The sequence below is a fragment of the Pleuronectes platessa genome, chromosome 18, assembly GCF_947347685.1.
Source record: "Pleuronectes platessa chromosome 18, fPlePla1.1, whole genome shotgun sequence".
Taxonomy (NCBI): domain Eukaryota; kingdom Metazoa; phylum Chordata; class Actinopteri; order Pleuronectiformes; family Pleuronectidae; genus Pleuronectes; species Pleuronectes platessa.
This window is the reverse complement of record NC_070643.1, coordinates 21,934,531-21,961,315: the sequence shown is the minus strand read 5'-3', so window position 1 is coordinate 21,961,315 and position 26,785 is coordinate 21,934,531. Positions and strand designations below refer to the sequence as shown.

General features: G+C 46.0%; 1 protein-coding gene across 1 annotated transcript; it reads left to right on the top strand.

Annotated features, from left to right (window-relative positions):
• The first annotated feature begins 852 nt into the window (after window positions 1-852).
• Window positions 853-26,462, top strand: erf (Ets2 repressor factor). Its single transcript, XM_053446764.1, has 5 exons — window positions 853-1,541; window positions 19,534-19,768; window positions 23,487-23,599; window positions 24,730-25,625; window positions 25,759-26,462. Exons 1-5 carry the CDS (start codon window positions 1,520-1,522, stop codon window positions 26,392-26,394), a joined length of 1,902 nt encoding a protein of 633 aa, XP_053302739.1. The 5' UTR covers window positions 853-1,519; the 3' UTR covers window positions 26,395-26,462.
• Window positions 26,463-26,785: the final 323 nt, after the last annotated feature.

Genomic DNA, 26,785 nt, shown 5'->3' with positions numbered 1-26,785 from the left:
CATTCACAAACTCACACATTTATCTATGTGCTGCACTTTCTCTGTCACACAAGCAGCACAACTCATGGTCCAGGGAGACTTCGGCATCTGTAATGGGGGGAGACAGGGATTGAACTTTCTATAAAGTGGACGACCCTCTCTACCTCCTGAGCCACAGCACTTAAACTAGTAGCCTACTGTATGACACAAGCGTCAATTTATCAGATGATAAGCTACAGGGCTACAAACAAAACAAAAAACGACTCATCTGATTTCAGTTGGTTCTGATATTTATAAAATAAGTTTCTATAAATATGTGAATGATGAACCTGGCATAAAACCAGCCTCTGCCTCTGCAATGTGTAAACGTGAATGTTTCTATGGTGGAATATGATGAGGTACCTCATATGTATGCAGATCTATACCCCCACTAACTTTTAATAAAAGTTCACAAACCAGACTGTGATATGGTGACTCTTCAGAAGGATAAGGTCCCCCACATAAATATCAATAAATATAGAGTAATGGGCTTGTGGCCCCTCAGGACAGTGGTTACGGCCCTGCCTCGTCCAAATAAACCTTACCCTGATAAAACAATGTTTGTCTCAGATGTTTATGCTTGTGTTTTTGATTCTCGTGTTTCTGGTTAATAATACATCCAGCCCACGTTTACACATGTTCCTCGCTCCCTGGGTTTTTATTTCCAAATCCCTAAAAAATGCATCAGCAGCTCGTCTGTTGTAGTGGAATGTAAAGTAAAGTCCTCCAGAATCAATAGACGATCTTTGGCAACAAGTGGGCGTTGAGTTCCTCTCTCGCTCCCTCCCTCCGTGGGTCCGCGTGGGCGGCCCCGTGTGGCAGGAGGAGAGAAACACGACACCCCGGCGTAGAGAGGGGGGGGGGAGCGGACACGAAGCGAACGAGCGAGTGGAAAAAGAAGAAAGTGTGAGCCGGAGAAAGAGAGAGGGAGCGGGCAGAGAGAGGCAGAGCTGGCATCGGTACTTTTGTTCCTTTCAGCAGCTCCGCGTTTCTGGACCGATGAGGAGGATGATGAAGATGAAGATGGTGATGTGGAGGAGGAATCGAACATGCGACATCGCCACACCGCACGGGCTGAACGTTTAGACATTCCGTCGCTCCGGCTCGACTCCGGACAAACTTCGACCTGCGCCATTCGGCCGCGGGCGAGCGGATCGTCCCCTTCCCTCCGCCTCCGGAGACCCGGGGCAACTTTCTACACGCGTCCCCCAAAACAACCACACAAAGTTTTCCGGGACACCGTGGACGCGCGGACACGCACGAGCGGAGCTTAACGGAGCTTTTACCTGATTTTTTACCACAACTCCCAGCGCCGAGCTCCGGGCCGGTCGATCCCCCAACGAGCCTCTTGAGAGAACAACACCGGAGGAGGGAGTGGGGTGTCACGGCTAACTCCGCTAACGGCTAGCTAGCTAACCGAACCACCGTGCAAAGTTACCAGTCGACAGGGGAGGGGGGGGGAGAAAGTGACCGACGCGACGCACCGACCACGGCGACGAAGATGAAGACCCCGGGAGACTCCGGTGAGTTTCACGGCTACTCGCACATCATTAAAACACACGTTGCGGTGCTTTTTGTTTACTTTGTTGTTCCTCGGGGGGGGGAAACACAACAGCGCGTGTAGCTTCCGCGGCTAACGGGCTAGCATGCTAACGAGCTCCAGGGAAAGTGTGACAAAGTTATGGCGCTCGAGTGGATCAGTCCGAGTCCCCCGTGGTTTCATTAAACCAGGGGAGTCCGGTGCCATCGAGCACCCGCTTTACCCCCTCAACCGCCTGGGAACTCGAACACACGTTTAATACAGGTTCTTCAAACTTTATTTCAAACTTTCCCAAGGCATGTTCCCTCGAGCTGCGGAGCGAAACCACTGTGGAGTTAGCTTGAGTTTCCTGGATCCGTGTGGAGGAGTCCGGGGTCCGGGCCGAAACGAGCCGTGACCCCGGCGACCGGAGCCCCGGGTTGTAGATCCAGGTCAAATTAACAAATCAGTTTAAATAACACGGCCAGTTTGATATTAAAACACCAGCACTGGTCCCAGTATGAAGCGGAACCACAAACTGTGTGCATTAAGGGCTTTTATTGACTTAACCTGCAGGGAAGTCCTCTCAGAGAAAAGTGTGTTCGAATCCTGTGAAGTTGATAAGAGAATAATCAACTGGTGTGTGTTTGTTAAGGTGTTGTGTGTTTGTTAAGGTTGTGGCATTTTGTGATTGTCCTGAGGTGGAGGTGTGAGCCCACACACGTCTCCATTCATCACGGGGAACTGGAAAGTGGCTGCATGATTGCATTGGGACCTTTGCACTTGATCACTTCTGCTGGTTTCAGTGCTGGGTGGCTGTGATGGTGTAACGCTCCCAGTTGACTGCTGCTGCTGGGAGAAGTAGTCTCCTTAGCTTACACCCCCCCTTCCTTCCTAAAGGCGTTTTTGTAAGTAAACCTGTTTGACCCCTTGACCCCCGTCACAATCGGATCCAAGCAGATTGTCTTACCTGCGTAGTTTAAAGCTCAACTAAAACCTACTCCTGGAATTTAACTAGATCACCACTCAGAAAACCTCAAGGCCATGCTATTTCAAAATTCCGTACATTTTTTATTTGAAGTTAAATTGCTCTGGTTGAAAATTATTATGATTTTCCATGCGCAGGGTATGATTTCCCCTCCATTGTGCCGTTTGGGTGCTTTTAAACCCAGTTTGGTCGGGAGCGTTGTGTGGTGATCTTGGGCAGCCAGATATCCAGTTCCCATAATGGATGTTTTTTTTAAAGAGGGAATGCCACGCCACAGCACAACGTCATAATTAGAAATATGGCTTCAAATCTCTTCGCTGCCTGAGATAAACTTTGTTTTATATCACGAAACAATCGAGACAAAACACAAGCAACTTTTTTTTACACAGTGGGGCACAAGACTCTGTGAGGAAATGAACAGATTGGTCTGCCACGGCCTCAAAGTAGCTTCCCGGTGACCCATGAAACTTCCCTTTGATTGATCTCCACCACACGGCTCATCAGGCAGAAAATACTTAACTGGCAATTATACACTCTGGATTTAGGTCAAGAATAGGCAGTCAAATAAAAACCTCTCCGGAGGGGTCGGATTAACAAGGATATGTAAAAGTAGAACCATGCGCCACACAGCGGAGAATAGATCCTTTTGTCTATTTATAAGTTATTTTGTCTACTTTATCTCTTTGGATTCAGCTCGAGTTTAAAGAAGTTGCAGCCTCGCTCTGAAATGAAATCCAGTGTGGGTTTGTATGTTTTCAATAGTGGAAGCCTTGACATTAATATGATGAAGGTCGTTTTAGACGGAAGGAATGTTTTATTTTTTGTCAGCAGAGCCTCGTTGGCATTCAATAACAATAATCTGTGTCCATGTTGCATTGCGCTCGGAGCTACACAGGCCTTTTGTGTGCATCACGCCTGTTGCCTGCTTTGAAACATACACATACGGGTGCACATAAATATATATATGGGTCAACCTCCACTCTCTTCCTATCAGGAAGTCAGACGTCTGGCCCCACCAGCTCCAATTTTCCACTTGTGTTACTCCTTGTATCAACAACGCGCCACATGCAAGACGTCACAGCTACAGACAGGCCGGGCCAGCGACCCAGCATGCTAAGCAATGTGTGTGTGTTTGTGTTTGAGCATGTGTGTGTGTGTGGAGTGAAAGGGGCCATACATGAGCAATTAGCTGGTGTTAAGTCTGGTGAGCACTGGGCTGCTGTTTACGACTGTGACTGTATTTTAATGTTTGTGAGTGTAAGTGTGTGTGTCTGTGCCCATATGTCTGTCACCGCGCTGCTCTACCTGACGTTGATGTGGTCACAACAAAGTGCGTGTTTGACTTTTACCAGTGAGACCCAATTGCCCTTGAGGAAGACCATTTGGTTCTGGGTAGTTGACTCAGTCTAATGTAATCACAGGACGAGCAGCCAGACGTCTCTATGCAGATTCAAGCCGCTCTAATAACACTGGTTAGACCAACGCTAATGAGCCCAGGCCTCGTTTCAGGAAAACAAAACAAAAAAGACGTCAGTTTCTTTTGGGCTGGGCTCTGTTGTGTTACTGTCTCACCACTATACTGAATTAAGCCGTTGGCTCCAGCAGCAGAGACGACGCAATTACACAACAAGTCGAGGCCAAGTTGTTTGTCTCGGGGAAAGTTTGAGAAGAGGTGCTGGCGACTGATGTGCAGAGATGTGTGTGTTTTTTTTTTTGTTGCAGTCTCTGTGTTGGAGGTCACCCTGTCTCCCAGTGGATTTATTGGAGATGTAGTAGTGTCATGTGCTCCCAGTGGATTTGGGAAATGTTTATATCACTTAAGATGAAAGAGAAACAGGATTAACGACTGTTTCAAGGAGTTTTAATTTGGTTTTTTTATTTGTGAGAAAGCCGTTAGTCTTAATCTTTTATTTCTGCTCGTTTAAGTCTCAGTTTCACTTTTCTAATCCAGCCAGTGTTCCTCCCAGGACGCACCTTTCCCCTGGTTTCCCTTCCGTGTGTGTGTGTGCTTACTGCGGCTGATCAGATTAACATTAAGGTAAACGTTGACCTGATCACATTCCCAAATCACTGCTGTGCTGAGTCTGGGCCAGTAGACCCCTGGAAAAACCACAGCACAGTGACGTCAACATCTCTCTGGTGTGTTGTCAAAGGGGCAGCACGGGTCAACGGTGCCGTGATCATCTCTGGATGTTACGGCAAACCTCTTTTCCTGGAAGTGTGTATGGACGGTGGCTCCGGTGACCCATGCGCAGCTCGGAGAAGAGACAACACACGAGCCAGGACATGCTGGCCAAACAAACACCAGGGCCCCACGCACAGGAAGGCCCCACACTCCGCTAGGGAGCTGAATGCTGATCTTCTTCTACTGTTTTATTCATATATATGGATTTCTTTGTTAAATTTAAAAGATCCATTTTGGTTACGGTGGCGTAATTATATCAAATAAAAAGTTATTGGACCAGATTTACTTGACGGTGCCTTATCATTTTATGATTGTGGTTGTCACTGATCTAATTTGGGAATGAAACGCTCGGTGTGTGAGGTGATTACATTATTTTATTTGAATTCGCTTTGCATCTTGGTGGACGTGTTTGTCCCTACAACACTAATAGAATATAAAAGAGTCGTTGTTTGTTCAGGCTGTTGAGTTGTGATAGTTTACAGTCAACATTTTAAAGAGCTGAATCTAAGACGTCTTGTCAGTTTGGTTTGGGGCAGACACTGAGTACACTTTCAGTAAATGTTAAACAAGAGATCTTCCAGTCTTAGTTGTTGTTATTTTAGCTTTATCACAGCTATTTTCTTGCTAAGTTTATCCTCGGGGAAGGTCCCTATCATCACGTCCTTAAAAAGTCATTAGTTTAGCAGGAAAGTGGAAAAGTCTGACGCTGCCGTCGCCTAAACACAGATTAATCCTGGGAGTGTCCTGATGGAGCGCTCCTCTGTCTACGCATCAATCACCACTGATTGTCTGACCAATGAGAATTAATTAACCAACCACACAACTTCCATTAATCTGATGAGTGTGTGTTTGCATGGCTGTTGAACATCTGTATCGTGTTGAGTTCAAAACGAGGCTTCAGCTCTTTGATTGAAATTCTCACATCGAAACCAGACTTTGATATTTTAAATACATATTTTTATCATGGTGCCACATCGTCTGCATTCTGACAGTTATTCACAGGACTAGTGAAAATGTACCAATCAAAGAAGTGAAGGTCAAACCACCAATGGTATCTCTGCCTAATCTCTCAGAACTCAGAGAACAGGCCCGGCTCAGACAAAATGCAGAACCGCTTCTTAGTGCAAAGGAATGTGCTCATCAGTCTCCACAACATGGTCGGCCTGCTCGCTCGCTGAGCATCTAAGTATTTATGACCGGGTGAATCTGCGTTGGCTCCTCGACAGCCGACCTCCAGCCGAGCTCATGAAAGGACGGAGCCGGTCAGGGGGAACCAACAGCCGGCTTCACTGAGCAGATAAGGAAGACTTCTGCATCGGAGCTGATCTCTGTGAAACACCTGACAGGAATCTGGGCTTTCCGGCTGCAGCGCTACTCGCTCATGCACAAATTAATCTCTCTTGCATAAACTTGAAAGGTTAGAGAACAGCCCAGGCTTCTTTACTCCTCATAGACATGATGTGTTGATCCATTTACCCGTCAGACTAAAATATGTATTTAAAAAAAAAAAAAGCACATTTCAAGGCTTCTAAAACCTTTATTCAACAAAAGCTGCAGACACAGCGTTTACTCTTGAATCAAACCAAGGCTGAGAGAGTACAGGAGGTGAGGAGGTGGGTCTGTGCTTTGTCTAAGGCTGTTGTGACTGGAGTCACTCAATCTGAGCAGCGTCCTGCAGTGTTATGTCTATCACCTGTGGCTTGTGGAGGAGGAGGAGGAGGAGGAGGAGGGGGGACCTGGTTGGTTTGGCGTCATTCATGGCGAGAAGGATGGAGGGAGGGATGGATGGAGGGAGGGCTCTGCCGACATGTGGGTCTGACTTGTGTGCACTGCAAAAAGACTTAAGGGACAGACTAGGTGTGGTCTTGTAGTCACACAGCCCACACGGGCCCTGCCAGGGCGAAAGTAGCTGCCACCAACGTGCTGTCAGAGCAAAAATATCCACCAAATGCCATATGTTTTTAGAAAGTCGGTTTTAGCTGAAAGCAGTGGTGAGGGGACGCCTGCCAGGTTGTGTTCTGGTAGTTGCAGAGACCTGCAGTAGGTGGCAACATCTAGGACTTTTTAAATTAAGTGTGGCATTCATTGGCAGTGCACGGCAACACCAGTGGAAAGTCTTCATTTAGAAACCATTTGTAAAAAATGATGCAAAACACATCGGGCACATTCTCTAGCGAAGGGGCCGCCTCAGGAGTCACGGGGGGAGAAACCCCGGCGAGCTCCAGAGAGTTGGGTTCTGTGGTTGTTTGGACGCGGTTGATCCAACCCAGGCTCTTCCTGCTCCTACACTTGTTGGCTTTACACCTGCATTTTTTTTTAACCAAACGCTGCTTGATTGAAAACGTGACATGTCCTGCTCTCAGAAAGGCCACACGATGAATTCAATATCGCATAAATCTGATCCGAGCTAGTTTAAAAAACACTAATTTCTACAAACCTCTCTCTCTCTGCTCGGCGTGCTGCCACCGAAACGGCCGTGAAATGGCAAAGTCGAGCACCACTGAAGCCAAACTGAATATATGGCTTGTAAATCCAGGTAGACGTTCAGGACAAGCAGCTCAGTGTCTGCCCTGTGCGGCGCTTTCCAGGGTTCAGGAGTGAGAGCTGCTCACGGCTGTAAAACCATGAGTTTTACTGGTGCTGACACTGGTTCAGGTGGCCGTCCGAAAGGTACCGGCTCCAGATGTTTGTGGCAGCAGCAGCGACCATGAGCTCCTACCGGCACACAGGAAAACGTCTTGTTCACACTACCTCTGTGGACATTTGCTTCTCTCTACATATTTATGTACATTCATATGATTTCCACAGTAACCAGATCCCCGGGCAAATAAATAAATGCATCTCGAGCACCAGTGTGGCAGCAGCGTTCAGGCCGAGAGGAAAGATCCTTCACTGGAGCGCCCCCCCTCGTGTCCACGGTCATTTAATCCACAGCTGAGACGCATCTGGTGTCCGTCTTAACGCCGTCGGAAAGACACATTTCTTAAATATAGAAGGGACAGTTTGCTCCAGCTGAGTTCCAATTGATTCCTAATCACCACAGACGGAGACGGGTTTACCCTGAGCACACACTGTCCCGGTGTCAAGAGGCAGCAGCAGCAGCTTTGTGGGGACAGAAATCCACAGCTGTTAACATCATAAACTTCAGTTGTGTTCAGAGAAATACTTTTTTTGTGCTCACAATGTGTTATGTAATGTTTTAACTATAAATAGCTCAAAAGTTTGAGATTTCCTTTTTACATTTAGCCTGCTGCGGTGACATAATCTAGTTTAATCTTGTTATAGCAGCATCTTAAAGGTTTGTCACAATGATCTGATCCGAGCTCGTAGGTTTCTCGTGAGCTCTGGTGTAGTTAAAATAAGTCTGTAGGAGTTTTGTTTTCACGTGTCCACTATCTTGTCTGTGGAGAGGACAGATTGAGCTAGAGACGGAGGGACTCAGCAGAGCGCGGTGTGTCTCTTCTGTTGTTTGCTTCAGTCGTCCGTCTGTTGGGAACCCTGTGGTTCTCTCTCTCTCTTTCTCTCTCTCTCTCTCTCTCTCTCTCTCTCTCTCTCTCTCTCTCTAATGACTGTCACTTCTTGCCCTGGCACTTCAGCAATCTGTGTGTGGTGTCTGTGATTGATGCGACTCTGTGTGTCACAGTTTAAACCTGGAATATAGGAAGTTTGTTAAACTAAAAGCTTAATGCAAACAACTTTATTCTTTCAACTCCCCCCCCACAAACTACACAAACTACACACCCTCTCTCTCCTTTCTTTACACACAAACCTTCGCCGTCTCTCACACACACAATCAAACAAGCACAAGAGAATAGTTACACTTTTCTCTACACATTATTTAGTGGCAAGTCGAAAAAGCAATAGTTAGATAAACAAAAATTGCCAATATTTGACAAAAGAAAAAGTTGCAGGCTTATATTTTACTAATTTAAAGACCAAAGAATTTGATTACTCAAGAAAATAATGTACAAATGAATCATTAGTTGCAGCCCTACTGCACCTGACAGCTCTTTGTACAACGGATCTGAAAACAGGCCTTTGCACTTCTGTACGTCTCCATAATTACGATTATATTGTCAAATGATTAGAAATCAATCTGGGCCTCTGTTCAAATCACTTGACAGCAGTTCTGGCATCAACAGTGACTGAAAGCAGCTGCAGACTATTTGAGCCAGTGGAGGGCTCGGGCTTGTCTTGTTAGCTGCTTCAAAGGTAAGTCATAAATTACATTAGCGATAAGGACGGCTCCATTCGATCAGGTCAGCACCATTAGTCCCTCATAAAGTCGAGCTTGCTGTGTCTGCCTGTCTGTCCCTTTTTGTTTATGACCTGTAGGTCTCGGACTCGGCTGACGTCACAACTTAAAGCTGATTTCTAGAAGAATCTTGGCATTCTAGAAGGTTTATACACTTTTTAAAATGACTTGATAAATGAGATAATTGCCATAAATGATGTAAGTGTCTAGGAATGCTGAGTCATTCCACGTTAAGCAGCAGTATCACTCTACACGTTGGATTTATTAAGTTCAAAGATCCGTCCCTAAGTAGCCGTGCGTCCCTGTTGGTGGTTTGAAGGCCTCAGACCAGCGGCAGTGATGAATGAGTCTGTTCTATTGAAACGTGAAAGTCAGTTAGTCCGTCACACACTCGTTCATGTCGCCCACTCCCAGCATGCACTCTGTATTAGGGGGTCTGGACCCCCCACATGCCATGAAAAACCGGGTGGCGTCTGCTTTGCGTTAACGCACACAGACACACTCTTTTAATTTTCTGCAGCGTGCTCACTTGGGCTGCCGTCTCCCTGCGGTGACGCCGTCATGCCTGTGTCTTTAATGTTTTTTACGCAGGGAGCGAGCCACTCAGTCTGGAGACGGGAAGATCCAGCTTTAATGCAATAGACTGGAGAATTAGGCCTGCGGTGGCTCTGCCGATGACTAAAGGCTGACTAACACACCCAGACATCACACATGGAGAAAGTCCCTCGCCCGGCGGTTTGACGTCTTTTAAGAATTTCACGGACACCCTCCTCCAGTGCAGATCTACTCCCACTGGGATTGAACTATGAGCCATGGTTACATGGTTACATGGTTGAGGGTGAACTGGTCTGACTATTTTCCAGTTTGGGTCTCAAAGTCTATTAACCAACACTTAGTGTTAGTGAGCAAGTCGCCAGTCGTCTGATTGGCGACCATGAGTAAAGTATCAGTGATAAATAGCACTTTAAATGACTTCTCTTAATTATAGCAGAACACAAAGAACTAAAACTCTTATTACTGCAAGGAATTATTATTTTCCCCCCAATTTCTGTCTTTATTAATCAATTAATCCGTGACTAGAGCTTTTTCAACCAACTGTCCAAAAGCCAAAGAGGATCCACCCTGTAGCTTGTTGGAGGATTTCAGAGTTGGCCTTTATCGCCACTCGACTCTGATGTCTTTGTCAGAGTCTTGCACATGTTTGGCTCCTCTTCTCCATCCTGAGATGTTTGTATTCTTCCACTCTTGCGTCAATGGAATGTTAGAAATGTCATCAATACTTTCCCGAGACTCTCTTGCTCATCACAGGCTCCATTCTGACCTTTTTGGGACATTTTTCCCTCCCGGGGGGGCTGGTAGCAAAAGGTTTTTAGACTTGACTCCTCATAGTGATGTGAAAGGAAAACCCTGTAGATACTTTGGATTTAGGTGTTAATTAAATATTCATAATCCTGGCTGATATTCACTCTCAACCCCCCTGGCCATAAAAATCAAGTCCTATGTGGTTAAACTGCTCCTAAAGTTTTATGACCTCAACGTATTTAGATATTTTCCCCTTTTCATCAACGTCAGTCGCACACTGAACCGAACCTCTCGCTTTGTCGAGCTGTTGTGTCCTCATAGTTTGTAATCAACGGAGGAGCCTCTTTGTCTGTGTGGAAAGATGCTGAAAGGAAAAGTTAAGTTATGAAAAGGAGGGAGAGTGAAAGGGTTCGAAAAGGAGAGGAGATGAAATTTGATTTGGCAAAGAACACGAGGAATGAGTCACTCATCCAAGCTTCCTGCATTCGGAGCCACGGTCCTATTCTGGGCTGTTGTGACACGTCTGTGTGTGTGTGTGTGTGTGTGAGTGCATGTGTGTGATTTGTGTGTCCACATTAGTGATCACATGGCTCAGTCCAACAGCTGAAGTCACCAACATTTTGTTGTTGGTCTCATCTGTCTGTGTGTGTGTCTGTACATGTCATCATATGGTTGTGTGGACACAGTTAAGTTGTAAATCTCGGTTTCCAGGACTTTACAAAGAGACGTCTGAGGGTTGAGACTCGGTTTCAGGGCTCAGTTTAGAATTAGGTTGATTTTAGGTTAATGCATCATGTCAATGAGGAGAATCCAAAGTGAGTGTGCACACGTGTGTGTTGGAGGAAAATGAAAGTAGTCTGGTGACTGAACCACAACACAGGAGCCAAATTTAAACACGGATATTCGTCTTCTCTCTCTGAAGTGACTTCAACCACTTCAACCACACGGCAAATCACTGCAGTTCCAGTCTCCTCTGCCTCTGTATGATGGCTTCTCTTATTTACTGTTATTATAAACTTTTTAAAGTTAATTATCAGTCTTGTAATCAAAAAATGGATCCATGGATTCAGGATATTGAGACTGTCAGAATAAAGCTGTGTTATTAGTGTTGCAAAGGGACTGTTATGTTAGGACCTCATTTCCCCCCTCTCCTTAGTGAATATATGCGTTCATGGTTAGATTCTCTGAAACAAGCCCCCCCCCTGTATCCCCCTTGATTGCACCTCAGAAGGAAAGGTACTTCCTCTCGCAGTGATATTAACCAAAGTCCTCCAGTTGAAGGATGTTCTTGTTCGTTCTGCCGGCCGGCTTCCCAGTCTGATGCCAGTAATCAGCCCAGCGGCTCCCTGCGCGTGGAGCTGACCAGTTTGCTGGATTTAACACTGGTTGACTTCGCTCAGCAGGGGGCCAGCCGGCCTGGTTTCCTGCCGACCATGTATCATAAACATGCACAACAGTGTGTGTTGCTGTGCAACAGAAACTACATCTGTTCTGCCTCAATGCACCTCTGGTCTGAGACGTATCTCTCTCTCTTTACTGTCTCTCTATTTCCATCTCTTATTCTATTTCTCACTGACTATCATTCACACAAACACAAACTCATATTTGTGCACACGAACACACAATCAAAGGATTATGACTTAATCAACAACGTTGGCTAGTGGAAAATCTCTCAGAAAATTAATTTAATTATTTTATATTTATTTTTCACTTAGTATTTGTACTTTATGGTAGAAACATATTGAATTATGATCTTTAGATATATAAATCAACTTGTTTCCTGCAGTCTGTGCTGCTCAGCTTCTATTTACATGGATTCAGCAGCTCAGGCTGTTCCTGCTGCTCTTAGTGATCATTGGTTGTACATTACATTTCAAGATGCATTGTGCGAAACAATGAGTGCACATATAGAGTATAATAAACTTCAGTAAACATTCATACACAACTACAAACTCACTCTATAGTGATGAGTTTCCGAACACAGCCATTGTCTTTCAAACAGATTCCAGTCTGACTGTCGGAGGAAAGCTTGAGAACTCCAGCAATGCAGTCGGGCGGCCAGGAGCTCATTACCGCTAAATATTTTACAGGGTTTTCATTTTCTGGTTGGAAAGCGTGCTCGGACGAGTTTCAGTATGTGCACTTTCTCTCTGAGTCTCCACCTTGGCTCAGCGCTGCAGATTAACAGATAAAGATCTGGGCTCTAAAATGACGACATAATTGTTTAGGATTTAGATTCTCGCTCTTACAACAGTGATCGTCTTCTCCTGTGAAGATTGCCTTCTTTCCAGAGCTAGCATTTTTTACTTATCGGAGCCAGAAGTAATTAAATTAGAAGCCAACGTCTCTTTGAAAGGTGTTTTTATTAAAAGTTGTTGGCAAACTGCCACAGTGACACAATTCTGGCATCTTTAAAACAGCTGTGTGACCCAGAGGGCCTGCCGAGTGTAACGGGACTTTACCCTCCTATCTGAGTGTAATAACTGACTCATGAATCCGTGCACACTCACACTCGAGCAGACACACTCATGCCAAGCTGGGGTTGTCTTAATCACAGCCTTGGCTGCCTCCAAGGTGCCGCAGAGTTCTCCAGGACGCGACAGGTTTCTGTCTGGCGAGGTGTAGGCGTCCGCCGTGTCTCCGATTAGAGCAGCTTAACCGAGATGCTTTATACACTTAAGTGCTTCTCTTTGCAGTCCGAGGCTTTAATGCTGTGGCAAACAGTCAAATTCCTCTTTCTATGGTGCCCTTAGTCTCTTCTGCAGACTGGAATCCACAGCATTTCAGCCGTCTGCGCTCTAATGCTGCTCGTCCCCAGTGGTTAACCTTAACTGGGAGTCTACGGGAAGCACCGCTCACAGCACAAGCGATTTGGAAGATGGATTTCTGAGCATGAGACAGAAACCGCATCATCCCCGGCAGGAGCAGCCGCTGATTCAAGCCATGCACAGCCACTTCATTAATGGCCTTATAAAGCTTCAGCAGTATTCCCAAACCTGAGGGCAAATCTTTCCTAATCCATCATCTGCACAAATTCAAGTCATTAATAACAAAGTCTCCTGGTAGCAAATGGCGTGTTCAGCTCTTAGTCAGAGCTGCACAGACTTCAGGAGAACTCAGACCAGTTTGAGAGGTGTCTGTTAAAATGATGAGGGTTTAATCTTCATCCACTTTCTTTTCTTTAGCATTTATCTTCAGGCATCTTTCTCGGTTGAACACTTATCTCTCTCTCATTCTCAGTTTCCATCACGTTTCCCTCTCGTCTGATTTAACTTTGTTGGTTTGGAGACGATGGTGGAAACCCACATTTCAGATGACACACAGATGTAAATCTCCACCTCAGTTTGAGGAGATTCATGGTTATTATTAGCAGCTCTGACTTTGTCTCACTCTCCGTTCCGCCTCCTTTCCTTCCTGACTCTGACCCCGGCTCCTTTCCTTGTCTGTTCACCGTTCCCTCTCTCTGTAAATCTTATGTAATGAGGGATCATGTGAGGAAAGAGGTGAAGGTTTATGCTGTGCACCTGCAGACCGCCGTCCTCCTTTCCTTTTGATCTCTGCTGGATTTCTGTTTCTCCTCCTGCTCTCTATCTCTCTCTCTCTCTCCTTCCTCCTCCTCCACTTTACCCTTCCACCCGATTTCCTCCTCGTCCCGTCTGTTTCTCCGACTCCTCCCTGGATTTAAGCCACTGGCTCCTTGAATCTTAACTCCATCCTTTGAGGGTAATTATGAGATTGCCTCAATGAGGCGCGGAGGGTTTTTAAACAGCAGTTTGAACTCCTCGGTAAAGCTGTGATAGATTGTCTGTTGTGATCCCTGCATTGTACACAAAGGCACAAAATGGAGATTCGGATAAACAAGTCTGAACAGTTCATGGTTCGTTTTATTGAATTTAGTTGATTTTAAAATGATCTTTTCTATTTAATTGGGTTGTATGAGCTTAGGGGCGGGGTTGTCCACCTGGCTGGTGCATTGTACACTGACAGAGTGAATATAACACAATTTAACACAAAATCAATGTTGGATAGTTTCATCAACCTTCTGTATTCTGTTATCGCTTGCTCCAAATTAAAAGCCCTCAGCAGAGTCTACTAATTGGAACTTCATGACATTACATCAGTCGGCCACCTCTGCTAAATGTATACAGCCCAATCCTGTCACGACAAAATCACATGTTACAGTTTTAATATGACGATCTATTAATTTAGTATTTGTGTTTTTCTGCGCTGCACATGCCAGCCCCACGTACGCCCAGCAGAGATTCCCTGTTTCCTGCTCTGGACCCGTTGGTTTCCGGCCTTTCTGTGTTGTCCTGATCCCGACGCTGATAAAACCCCCGTCCAGTTCTCAGTAGCCAGCTCGGCCCCGGCCCTCTGGCCTGGCCTCTTACCTCTGTGTGTCGGTGGCCGGGCCCCTGACTCATTACCACGCAGACAGACACGGACCGACCTTTCCAACAGCTAAATATAGACCCACCAAAGAATAGGAGGAAGGGAGGGGAAAATAAACGAGGGGATAGATGGAACAGCGTGTTAAAGAAAGTTGTTGGCGGAGAGCGAAAGAGAAATACAAGAGGGGGTCGTTTGTGTTTAGTCTCAGCGGCTGCAGGCCTTCTGGACAATACCCTAATGATGGCTATCGGTCATTACCAGCGCTGTTACAACAGTGGTGACGTCAGAGCCGCTGAGAAAAGCAGAGCTGTGCGTTAAAACCCCCCCCCCCCCCCAGCCTCTGATTGCTGCTGCACAGATCCTGTGTTTCTCTTGGAAATGAAAACGCAGGTGTCTCAGGACCGCAGCCAAATAGCAAATGAGTTTTTCTTTCCCTGTTCTTAGCTATATATAGAATCCAGTGAGGCCTGAAATGGTGCGTTTCACCTCCGTCTACCAATCAGAATTCTTCCTGTCTGGAGCGGAGGCTGCCAGATCCTACAAAAGAACCTTTTGGGTTCATTTGTCTACTTCAGTTTTCACTCACTCCACATCCAGACCTCCTGTGTGCTCTCAGACTCACTCTACACAAGCTGTATGTGAAACTAGCTGCACGTTACATGTAAGTGACATGTCCAGTGAGGTGTAACAGCTCGGCCAGGTTCACACGACACAGGGAAACGGCCTCTTTGCCTCCATGCAGCTCAAGTGTGAATAAAAACTAATGAGATAACTGCGTTCCCACAATGTTGAGGAAGAGATAACAGGTCACGCCTCGTGCATCGTATGAAACTTCCTCTTCTTCTCGTTTCACACACCAGATGATGCGGAACGTTCACTTCTTGAGGCTGCATTGATAAAATTCAAACACCCCCAGTAGGAGTTAAGAGGTTTATATATTTAAAGTTGTGGCTTCAGATCACCAGGAAATGAGCTCCCCGGTTGGTCTCGGTCTCTCTTTGGACCTAAACAACAAACACCAGCACTAATCAGAAGTTGGACCCCTCCATCACTTGACCTGCCCACCACTACTAAAAGAAACACTGCATAATGTTAAACTTGACTTATCCTGCTCCTTTCTTCTCCTTTGCCTCCTCCCACTCCCTCTTGCACTCTATCTGTGTCATCCATTATCTGTGAATCTCTGTTTTTACTCACATTACATGAACCAGCAGCTGTAACAGAGAGAACTCATCCAACATGACCCTCTTTGTGTCAGAACGCCACACGATCAGCTGGTCTGTCACACGTGCCCGACCCGTCTCTCCTGCTAACGATGCCATTTAAAAAGACAGAGGCTGAATGTGAATGAACGAGCTTGGACTAACTTCAGGAGCAAAATGTCATCAATCAATCAATCAATCAGGAATCAATCAGGGATCAAGACTAACTTTGATACTATGGTTGCACCGGTGAGCCAAACTTTAATTTAGGTGCACCCAAAGTTGTTCACTGAGTCTTTTGACAGTGCAATAGTACAACTATTATAACTTTTCTTCACAGTTCCCATATAGTGGTCATTTCTTAAGGGCTGGGTAGCGCCACTGGTTTCTCAAATCGATTCACAATTCGGCTAATATGCGTTTTGTGTTTTAAACTGGTCTCGTTAACTCTGGAGCGAATCTAACAAACACAAAGTAAAGTTCTGTTCAGGTTGTAATAAATTGTGATTATTATTATTAAAGTGTAAAGTGAGAGCAGGTCATCTGGAGTGTGGAGGAAGGACACTGAGATGAGATGAGCTGAATGTTAAGGGCCTTGAACTAGTTTAGTCACATTCAACAGGTTCTTGGTTTGCATTTGCTGTTAATGTCCATTATAGCTCGAGTTGTTAAGCTTGGTCCTTTAGTTCTTTGGGGACAAGTTGATCTGTTGTGTCTTCAACACGTTGGACAGTGAAGCCGGCGCCTCACAGAGACGTCTCCTCTGGTGAGGCAGATCAAACACCCTCACACCCCAGGTCTCTGGATCTGAGCCCAAACTCCCGACTCCTCTGGCAACTTTTCTGTAATTGAATCATATTTTGTGTTCGTGACTCGGCCGCTTATTTTTAGCGCTAAAAGCTTTTGTTGCTAGGAGACCGTGTGTCATAGGAGAGGCTGAGCGAGGGAGGGACAAAATGAAAAAGAGAAAGAAGAGAGAGAGAGAGAGAGATGGCCGTGGTGCTGAGGGGAGAAAGGAGGAATCTGTGAACGACAAATGAACAAGATATGAGTCAGCAGGGACATCTGCAACACGCAGTGGGTTTCTATTCCTGTGTCCTTTGTCTGTGTGCTCTGTGCACCCACGCATGAACCCACTTACCTCCCTAACCTGTGTTGTGTGTTTGTGTACTCAGTGTGTGTGTGTGTAAGGGAGATATTAGCTCGCCCACTTTGATTTAATGCACTCCTCGTGAGTTGTGTGCTTGTGCGCGTTTATGGAAACACGCGTGTTGCTTGCTGCACTAATCACCAGTGTGTACCCCGTTACACAGCTGTGTTGTGTCTGTGTCACAACAGCCTCACTGTCGTGCGTGTGTGAGTCATGTGCTTGTACCCCATTAGTGCTCAGCCTTTCAAATGGCCATTATCAAACCATCGCAGCCAGCTCGTCTGTTGCTGGGCTCGATCTCCCAGCACCATGGGAGACCAGATAGCAGCATGTGGTTTGTTAGTCATCAGGAGCAGATCTGTTTTTCTGGATTTTTTTTTTTTTTTTTTGTGTCCTTTCCTCAATAAGACGTCTTTTGTAAGATGTTTATTAAGTGTTGCCTCCAGGACAGAAAGAGCTCGGCTGTGAAACTCTCAAGATCCAGATCAGACATCACTTTGTTTTATATTTAAATGTCTCAGTATTAAGTCTGTTTCTGACAAATTTGCTAAGATACTCAAAAAGTCTAATTTATCTCTTTAACAAAGACGCTTCACTCTCTCAGTTCTTAAGTGATCGATCCTCATTAGTTGTCTTTTCCCTCTTTGAGTCTGTTTCTGCTTCCTCTCGGTGGCGTTAGCCCACGCAGCTGCTCACCTGATGCTGGACTTTGGTTTCTCCGTGTTCAGAGTGTTTAGTTTTTCCATGACTCACTTTGTCTCCATTTACACCTGCTATTAAAATCTGATCTGTATCTGGTTAAAGGGGAAACACGCGCCAATTTTCTGGCAAGTTCTCTAAATGCGTTCTTCTCCGCGGTCCAGATTTTTAACGGAGCGTATCGGTGCATCAGCCGAGTCAGCTGGTTGTGTGTGCAGCTTTTATTGTTGTGGGCAGGAATGTTGTGAGTCTGTTTGTCCAATCCAATCACCGGAGATAGTTTAGAAAGTGATTTCTGAAGCAGCAGCAGATCATTGAAAGTTTCTAAAAAAAACCACAGACCTGGTGTCAGATTAATTTCCTCTGACCTTAAAAGTGTTAAATATCAGTTATGCTGCATATTTTAAAATAAAGGGGAACGTCAGCCATTTTTGTTTGTCTCTATAAAAAAAAGGATTCTAATCCAAGTGAACACATGAAAGCAATGACAGCACAAGTTGTGTAAATACTGGAAAAAAGTCATAATTGATTTAATCACCATCTGGGAACCATATCTAGTCACAGTTCACTTAACTCTGGAGTGTAGTTGCCAGGTGTCTTTTCATTTCCCCCCCCCTCACCTCTTTTACAACTCGTCTTTTTGTTGTTTTTTTTATGTCGTCTTATCTGTTTCTCATCTGGTCCTTTGTTCTTTTATGTGGTTGTTGTTATGTGCTGTTCTCGGCCCCGCAGCACTTTTCCTATCCAACAAACACACAGCAACAAAATGCCGGTTTAATGTGTCAGATTCCTGGTTTCATTAGATCTAGATCGCACAACATGTGATGCATCGCTTGGTCAAATCTCACTCGGGTTAAAGTCGGTGAACCTTGAGAAGATCCTCGTTCCCAGGTCACTGTCACGATGATGCACACTCTGATGTGACGCCTTTACAAAGTGTGGGAAAATCTTTGTAACCTTGGTTTTTAGGATACTTTGCTTTTTTTACAGTTTCATAAACACACACACACACACACACACACACACACACACACACACACACACACACACACACAGAAAATCCAGCATTGTTATATTGTGCCCATATGTTTCCCATCCTCAGCTTTCTCAGCCTGATTGCCAAGGCACATCTGGTCCTAATGAGGTGTGAGTGTGTGTGTCTGTATGTGTGTGTCTGCGCACACTATGCCTTTGCTATTCAGCCTTTTCGTTTGGCCTTGTGTTGAAGTGCTGTTGAGTCTTTTACTGCCACCCACTGCTTTACAACACAAAGCCTATACTTTCAACTGTTGGATAATAGTGTGTGTGCACGTGCTTGCATATGTGTGTGTGTGTGTGTGTGTTCTGATAGTAGTTATAAAACCATAGCTTATATTTTGTCTCCTCGTATCTCAAGGCCTGTTAATCTGTAACAACAGAGCTGATTCTCCAGCTTTGATGCTGATACCACTGAGGTTTGATTTGACTTCAGCCTGTGGGAGCAGATTGAGCCCGACGCTCGTGAATGTGTATTAATGTGATCAGCTCTCTCTCCCTGAGCCACTAGATCCAGGAGAGTCTTAAACCCAAAGGTGTTTCAGATATTTAATGTAGGTATTAGATCTAAAGTTTCATATTTAAACCGTCTTGTGTCTGTATCCTTTCACAAATGCCCCAGACAACAAGTTCTTCTTCACCGGCGCTGACACATCCACGTTACTTAAACTCTCTTATTCCCAGAGACTCATAAAATAAACCTTCACCTTTTGTATTCATGTTGTGTCCTTCCTTCCTTTCTTTGAATTTGCCTCCACCTAACCACTCCTCTCCCCCCCCCCCTGCAGGGTTTGCTTTTCCCGAATGGGCCTACAAGCCCGAGTCGAGCCCGGGTTCCCGGCAGATCCAGCTGTGGCACTTCATCCTGGAGCTGCTGAGGAAGGAGGAGTGCCATGACGTCATCGCCTGGCAGGGAGACTACGGCGAGTTCGTCATCAAGGACCCGGACGAGGTGGCTCGCCTGTGGGGGGCGAGGAAGTGTAAACCACAGATGAACTACGACAAGCTCAGCCGAGCACTGAGGTGAGGGGGAAAGAACCAAGAGTCCAGCTCGGTTCCACCTGGTTTAAACCCATGTCTGGAGCAGAACCCTAGAGCCTGGTTAGATTTCATGAGTTATGTTAAGACAAATCACCGACCCTGTAACTTGGCTTTATATTCAGGTCATGAGTTCGTGTGAGGTATCGATATCAGACGAGTCAGAGCCCAGATGGTCTCATCGTGTCGGCCTTGTGTTTCACGGGAGTCCTCGTTGTGTTGAACTCCAGATGAACCGAGATTAAAATCAGCAAAACATACAAGATGGATTTTTCTTCACTGGATCCAGTCTATTTGTGGTCGTTTGGCAGCAGAACAGACGACAGGTTCAGGGACAGGAACAGTTCACATATTCACTCACACACCAGAAATAGAAGGTAACTTCTGTTTAAAGCTCGAGTGGCCCCAAGTAGAGTTTAAAACTAGTTACAGGTCATATGAACCCACATTTCAATAAGATAAGATACATAAGATACATTTATACGTTATCTGGATTTTTCTGACTCCACATATCTTTGTCTTGATACAGATTTCAGTCACATGGTCGAGACCTACCTGGGGCTAGAGCTCAAAGTTATTTCAATTAGGGTTTAATCTGGTGATCAGTTCTTCTGGCTTCATTTGATATGAATTATGCTGGAAAGTTGGGAAACAAGCTCATTACAATCAAGCAGTGATTAGAATTGTTTTTTTTTTTTATTGGAAGCTGAATAATAGAGGGATCAGAATCAGAACTATTTTTATTACCATGTATATTTGCACATACAGGAAATTGCCTTGGTGTGGTTGGTGCACTGTACAAACAACAATATAAAAACAACAATATAGAACAACAATATATACAGTAAGAGAGTTATGGGCCTGTGCGGTTCTAAGGTGCAGAGATTGGTGATAGTGCCAGGATCGTGTTGATGAAACTTTTTCTCTTAGGTCTTAGTTGTTGCCCTTTACCCTTATATGATTTTCAGATTATTAAAGACTCAGTGAATAATAGATCATATTGTGAAACTATGTAAAGATTCAGAAGTTTCTGTTCCTCTTCTTTTCAACTCTCTGTTCCCGGGACACGAGCTCATTTTCAAGAAACCGATCTCACTCGTCATCAGTATTTGTTTAAGTTCAAATACGCTTGATTTCATGTTATTGACTCTGGGATGAGTTCAAGCTTCATTTTGACCTCGTGAAACATATAAAAACCAAAGAAGTGTTGATTTGTTGTGAACGTACATCTGCACGACTCTAAAGCTCCAGGGTGCTGGTGGATTTAGAGCCGCACACCTTCTCCCTCCACAGAGGACATGTGGGATGCTGCAGAGCTTTATTTAGCCACCAGCCTGTTCTCTCACCGTCCTGTACACAAACACACACAAACAGACACACAAACACACACAGACGCACACAGCCAGTCATCAGTGTCGCCTCCTGTGTTGTAGGTTGGTGTGGGTTATAGTTTGCCATGGTGATGACTAGTTGCACTGCCTCATCACCACGCACACACAGACACACACACACACACACACACACACACACACACACAGAGACACACACACACACACACACACACACTTAACACCTTGTTATATGTCAGCCCTCCTCCAGCCCATCTGTGTCTTGTTTGTTGCTTAAACCTTGTTTTTTTTGTCATCTTCCTCATATGATTATATATCAAAACACAACCTGAATTTATATTAGATGAATTCTAAACATCCACTGAACTCACTTCACTCATCAGATCGTGACTTTACACAGAATACACTCATGTAACACATTGTTTATTGATTTACTCTTTTACATAACCGCACATTTACACACGAGCTGTTTTCAAACACAAGCAGGTGATGATGTATAAACTTGTGTGTTTGTTTACAAACCTGCTCAACATTTAACCATCAGTTACTATTATATCTTTGTCACAACACAACTTGAAGTCAACTTTTCAACCACATTTAAAGACAAACAACAACATCTTTAAACACATCAGATACTGGATATGTTTAATTATCCTCTATTCATGTTCCTACAAACTCCCTCAGGTTCCTTTTGACACCGTTAGAAGAATTCTGTTTCTTTTTATGTTATTAAAAACATATCCAACGTGTCATTAATGCACAGAAATGACTCAGATCCCAGAATCTAAGGCCCACAGAGGTTCAACAGCAGATTAACAGTCAGTTTCTCTGTGGTCACGCTGAGTGTTTAACATCAAGGAGCCGACTCTGTTGAGAAGATCTTTTCTTGTGGTTTGTGAACCTTCCATATAAACGAATGGCTGTTAATTAAGTCTGAGATATTTGGGGGCGAGTTCTGCCGTCGTTAGATGTGAAGCTTTTGATTGATGCTTCTCGGCGTCTTTCAAGTGAGCGCTCCCTCGGTCCGCGTGTGTTCAGTCATGCAGATCTAGTACATGTGTGCAGGCCTGTGAATCAGTGTGTGAGTCAGTGTGTGTGTGTGTGTTCCCGCACAACTATACGAAGAATCTGAGTCTTTACACTCCACGTTAGTTTCTGTGTTGAAGTGAGTTCAAAGAGCAGGAGGCCACGGACAAGCCTGGGCCCGGTGTGTGAGACGGGCCGTCACACATCCACTCCACACTGTTAGAGTCATGTGACCTCCTCACATGTACGTGCGTGTGGCCTTTTCCACGACTCATTCAAAGTGCCATCCGTCCGTCCACACGTCTGTGAACAACATGTCCCTGCACAAACAGGCCTGGTGCTGTTAACACCCACTCATCAATATGGCTGTTTACCGTGTGTGGAACGTTTATCTCCGACCTCAGGGTGAAGTTTACTCTGCTTTCTGAAATGAGTCACATTTACCAGTTATTGTTATTATGAATTGATCTGCCAATTAGTTTCCTGATCGATCATTTAGTCCATGAAATATCAGAAAGTTGTGAGATCTTTTTTTTTTTTTTTTGTCAAAACCAGAAGATGTTTGATCAATAGTGATTAAAATCAAAGAGCATCAAATTAATTACATTTTATTTGAAGACCTCACAAATCCCAGTTTATCCCCTTAGATTCTAAATCTGTGATCAAATTATTTAGCTCTACATTTTCCAAAAGGAATTAATGTTTATTTTAGAGCTTATATATTCAACTCACCAAATCTTATGTACATATTTATTTAAGACAATCTGCCACTGGGATCTTCTCTGCTTGACTCTACTAGAAATGATGAATATCGTTTTACATTTTCCAGAATGAAGCGGCCACAAGTGACTGAGAGACACTGGTGTCGATGTTGTTATTTAAGGGAAATATGAATGTGGTCCCCGGGCTGGCGCTGAGTCACAGGGAGCCATTTTATCATCTGTGAGATGAGCTGTCAACAGCACACGGCTCACTCCTCGACATCACTGTGTGCCCTGACAGTGACTAATGCACTGGTACCAGTGGAGCCGCTGGATAAGACCCAGTCTGAATGGCTTTGTTAAGTAATCACAGCGAGGATTTAAAACTGGGGTCAGGGCCACTGAAGGAGTTTAAAAGAGTAGAGATGAAATAAGCTGCTTGTGATTCATGTATGGGAAAAATAAACGCTTTTCTATTGGGCTGAGGTTATTATTATTAATTATTAATCTTTTTGATTATTAATCTCATCTTCGACACGATGAAGCCGATCTGATCTGATCCTGATGTGATGAGTATTTAAACTCACAGGAAGGTAACGCTCTTCTCTCTCTCTGCCCTCTCTTCAGATACTACTACAACAAGAGGATCCTCCACAAGACCAAAGGGAAGAGATTCACCTACAAGTTCAACTTCAACAAACTGGTGCTGGTCAACTACCCCTTCATCGACATGGGCACTGGTACGTACACGTTTCCTCTGTGCAGTCAGAGGCAGGTCCAGTATGACAGCCGGCCACCAGGGGGCGATGGAGGCCCTTTGGCTTCACTTCATTCACAGCCAGTGTGTCCTCTGAAGACGTCCGTGTGCCACGTCCCAGTTTCTCCCTCCTCTGAAGTCGTCTCTTGTTCTGGTCCCGGCCACCCAGTGTAAACACAGTCCATATGGAGCGGTGGATACCAGTGACATAAGTGCGGCACGAAACTTTAATTATAGCCTCTGTGTGATGTGGCCCACACACTGACATGTTGTGATATGATGGTTTTACACACACACACACACACACACCCACGTCAATCTAGATCGATGCACACACACACACACACACACAGTTTTTCCCGTTGTTGTCACACATGGTTGTGAGATGTGCGTTTCTTATAAAGACAGAACCACACACGCGCTCGGCGGTGCTGGAAAAAAAGCAGAGGAACCCAACCCATGTTTGTGATGGCAGTAAGAGCAACTTTTCCAATATTTAATTCTGGCACGTGCACAGATGCCAAGAATTTATTGCAGTGCCACAGTCTCCCTGGTGAGCGAGAGAGAGAGAGAGGGAGAGAGAGAGGGAGGAGGGGTTGAGAGAGAAGGGAACTTGTGGCTTTGTGTAACCCTGTGTTTTCTTTGTGTGTCTGTGACCCTCCGTGTAAAATATTTGGAGTTACGAGAGAAGTGACCGACTTTCATTTGTTACTTTTCTCTTCAGTTTAAAAAGCTGGTTCATACAAAACTAAAACTAGAAGATGAAATAATAAACATGTTTCCTTGTTGAGCCGCACAGACAGTTTTTATGATCTTCATGTTTTCATATATAACAGATTTCCACCTGTCAGCCTGTTGTGTGGCTGAAGCAGAGAAACAGGGACACGGTTATGAAGATGTTTGTTTTGAGGATTTGAAATCACAGTTTTATTGCTTTGTTGACCTCTAACACAAAAAGACTTGAGGCTCTATTGTTCTGTGTTGAAGGAAAACATTTCAAACCTGATAAGATAAACCAGAACTCTCTGAACTTTCAGATTATGAGTCTGCTTCTACATCTTCATGACTTCCTGCTGCAATCACTGTTTGATTCTCCTCGTTTCTCCCTCACAGGTCGAGGAGTTCCTCAGAGCGCCCCCCCGGTGCCAACTGGAAGCTCCCACTTCCGGTTCCCCCCCTCCACGCCGTCAGACGTCCTCTCCTCCAGCGAGGAGCTGCGCAGTCCGGGCATGTTCAGCAGCGTGGCCCGGCGTATGGCCCGGGGCTCGGTGAGCGACTGCAGCGACGGCACCTCCACCAACTCGGAGCTGGAGGAGGGGCTGGGGGCCGATGAGCGAGGTGGGGGGCCGGAGAGGGCCTTCAGGGGCCTGCTGCCCCACCGCATGCCCCACGACTCTCTCTTCAGGATCTACCCGAACCCAGGAGGGCTCTCCAGACCTGCTCCGAGGGTCCACCCAGATTCTATGTCCCCGTTCCCTGTGTCCCCCTTGCCTGGCCCCGGGGGCCTCATGGGCCAAAATCTGTCCCCCGCTCTGTCCATGACCCCCACCCCCCACATGCCCTACACCCCATCCCCCTCCCTTTCCTCCCCGATGATGGGCTCCCACTTTTCCTTCAACCCAGAGGATATGAAGCACTACCTGCAGGCCCACACCCAGTCTGTGTACAACTACCACCTCAGCCCCCGAGCCTTCTTCCACTACCCCAACATCATCATCCCTCAGCCCCACCGCCCCACCCTGGAGAAGCCGCCCACCCACCACCTGCACGCGCCCCTGTCGCTCCCTCACTCCCTCGGCCATCACTCAGCAGTGGGGGGGGAGGAGGGGCCGCCGCATCCGTCTCCGTTCAAGTTCAAGTTGCAGCCCCCCCCACTCGGGCGCAAGCAGAAGGATTCGGGAAGCTCGATGGCTTCCTCCTCCTCCTCCTCCTCCTCCAGCCAGTCGGCCTCGTTCGGTGGCTCCGGGCAGATGAACAACTCTCTCCTGGCGGCGCCTCCAAAGATCAAGGTGAGTCCACTGACATCGGATGTTTCCACAGAGAAGCTGTTTGAGGAGTTTCTCCCAAACGCTGCGAGTTCGAGAAACATCTGCTCAGAGTCGTAAATAAAAGTTCACGCTGTTAAATATTCTTCCTCTGCAGGTGGAGCCCATCTCTGACATCGAGTCGGAAGAGGAGGTGGAGGTGACTGACATCAGTGAGGAAGATGAGCTGGATAACATCAACGACAGAGGACACCTCTTCCTCCCAACTCCTCATCATCACCTGCTGAAGAGCCTTCACCACGCCAACGGGAACGGCAGCTCTGCTCCTCTTCCTCCTCTTCCTCCTCACAGTAACCACCACGATGACGACGATGACGATGTCTTCAAGACCCCGGCCACTCCCACCATTGGCAGCGCCGGCCTGGCCTTCCCTCTGATTGGTCTGAAGAGCGAGCCGGGCCAGGCGGCGCCCATCAGCCCCGGCGGCTCGCTCTGCATCCCGCTCAAGCTGCGCTTCAAGCGCCGCTGGAGCGAGGACCAGAAGATGGAGGCGGACGGAGAGAGGGACGAGGCGGAGGACAAGAAAGTGAGGGCCGAGGGGGATGTGGAGAGGAAGGCGGAGGAGGAGAGGAGGAGAGCAGGGGAGGTAGAAAATGGGGGAGGACAAGCAGGAGGAGGTGGGGGGGGTGTTATTTCGGGGCTGATGCTGCCACCGGCTCCGACTCAGCGCAGAGCGAGCTCCGAGCTGCAGAGGGCGACGGCTCAGCTGTCCCTGGAAAACCCTGGCTGCTGAGCCTCATGCACACACACACAGAGAGACACACACACACACACACACACACACACACACACACACACACACACACACATCACAGTGTTGGCAACAAGTTTCACATTTTGATTTAGACCATAATGCCTTGTGGGAAATTAAATGGAGAGAACTAGGTTATAACATCAACTCGAGTCTTATGTAGAAAACAGCCTTTTTGTGCGGTCGGTCATTTTTTTAATCCTCAAACTTAACGGACAAACTTTTTTCCTCCGTGTTCACGAGAAAGTGAAGAACCTGTTTCCACAGTGACTCTGAACATCTGGTCAGCGAGTGGCTGCCAGATGTTCAGGTCTCTGTGAAACTGAGGCTGCATCTGCACAAGTTTGAGATTTAACAGGCGTCGCTGTTACTA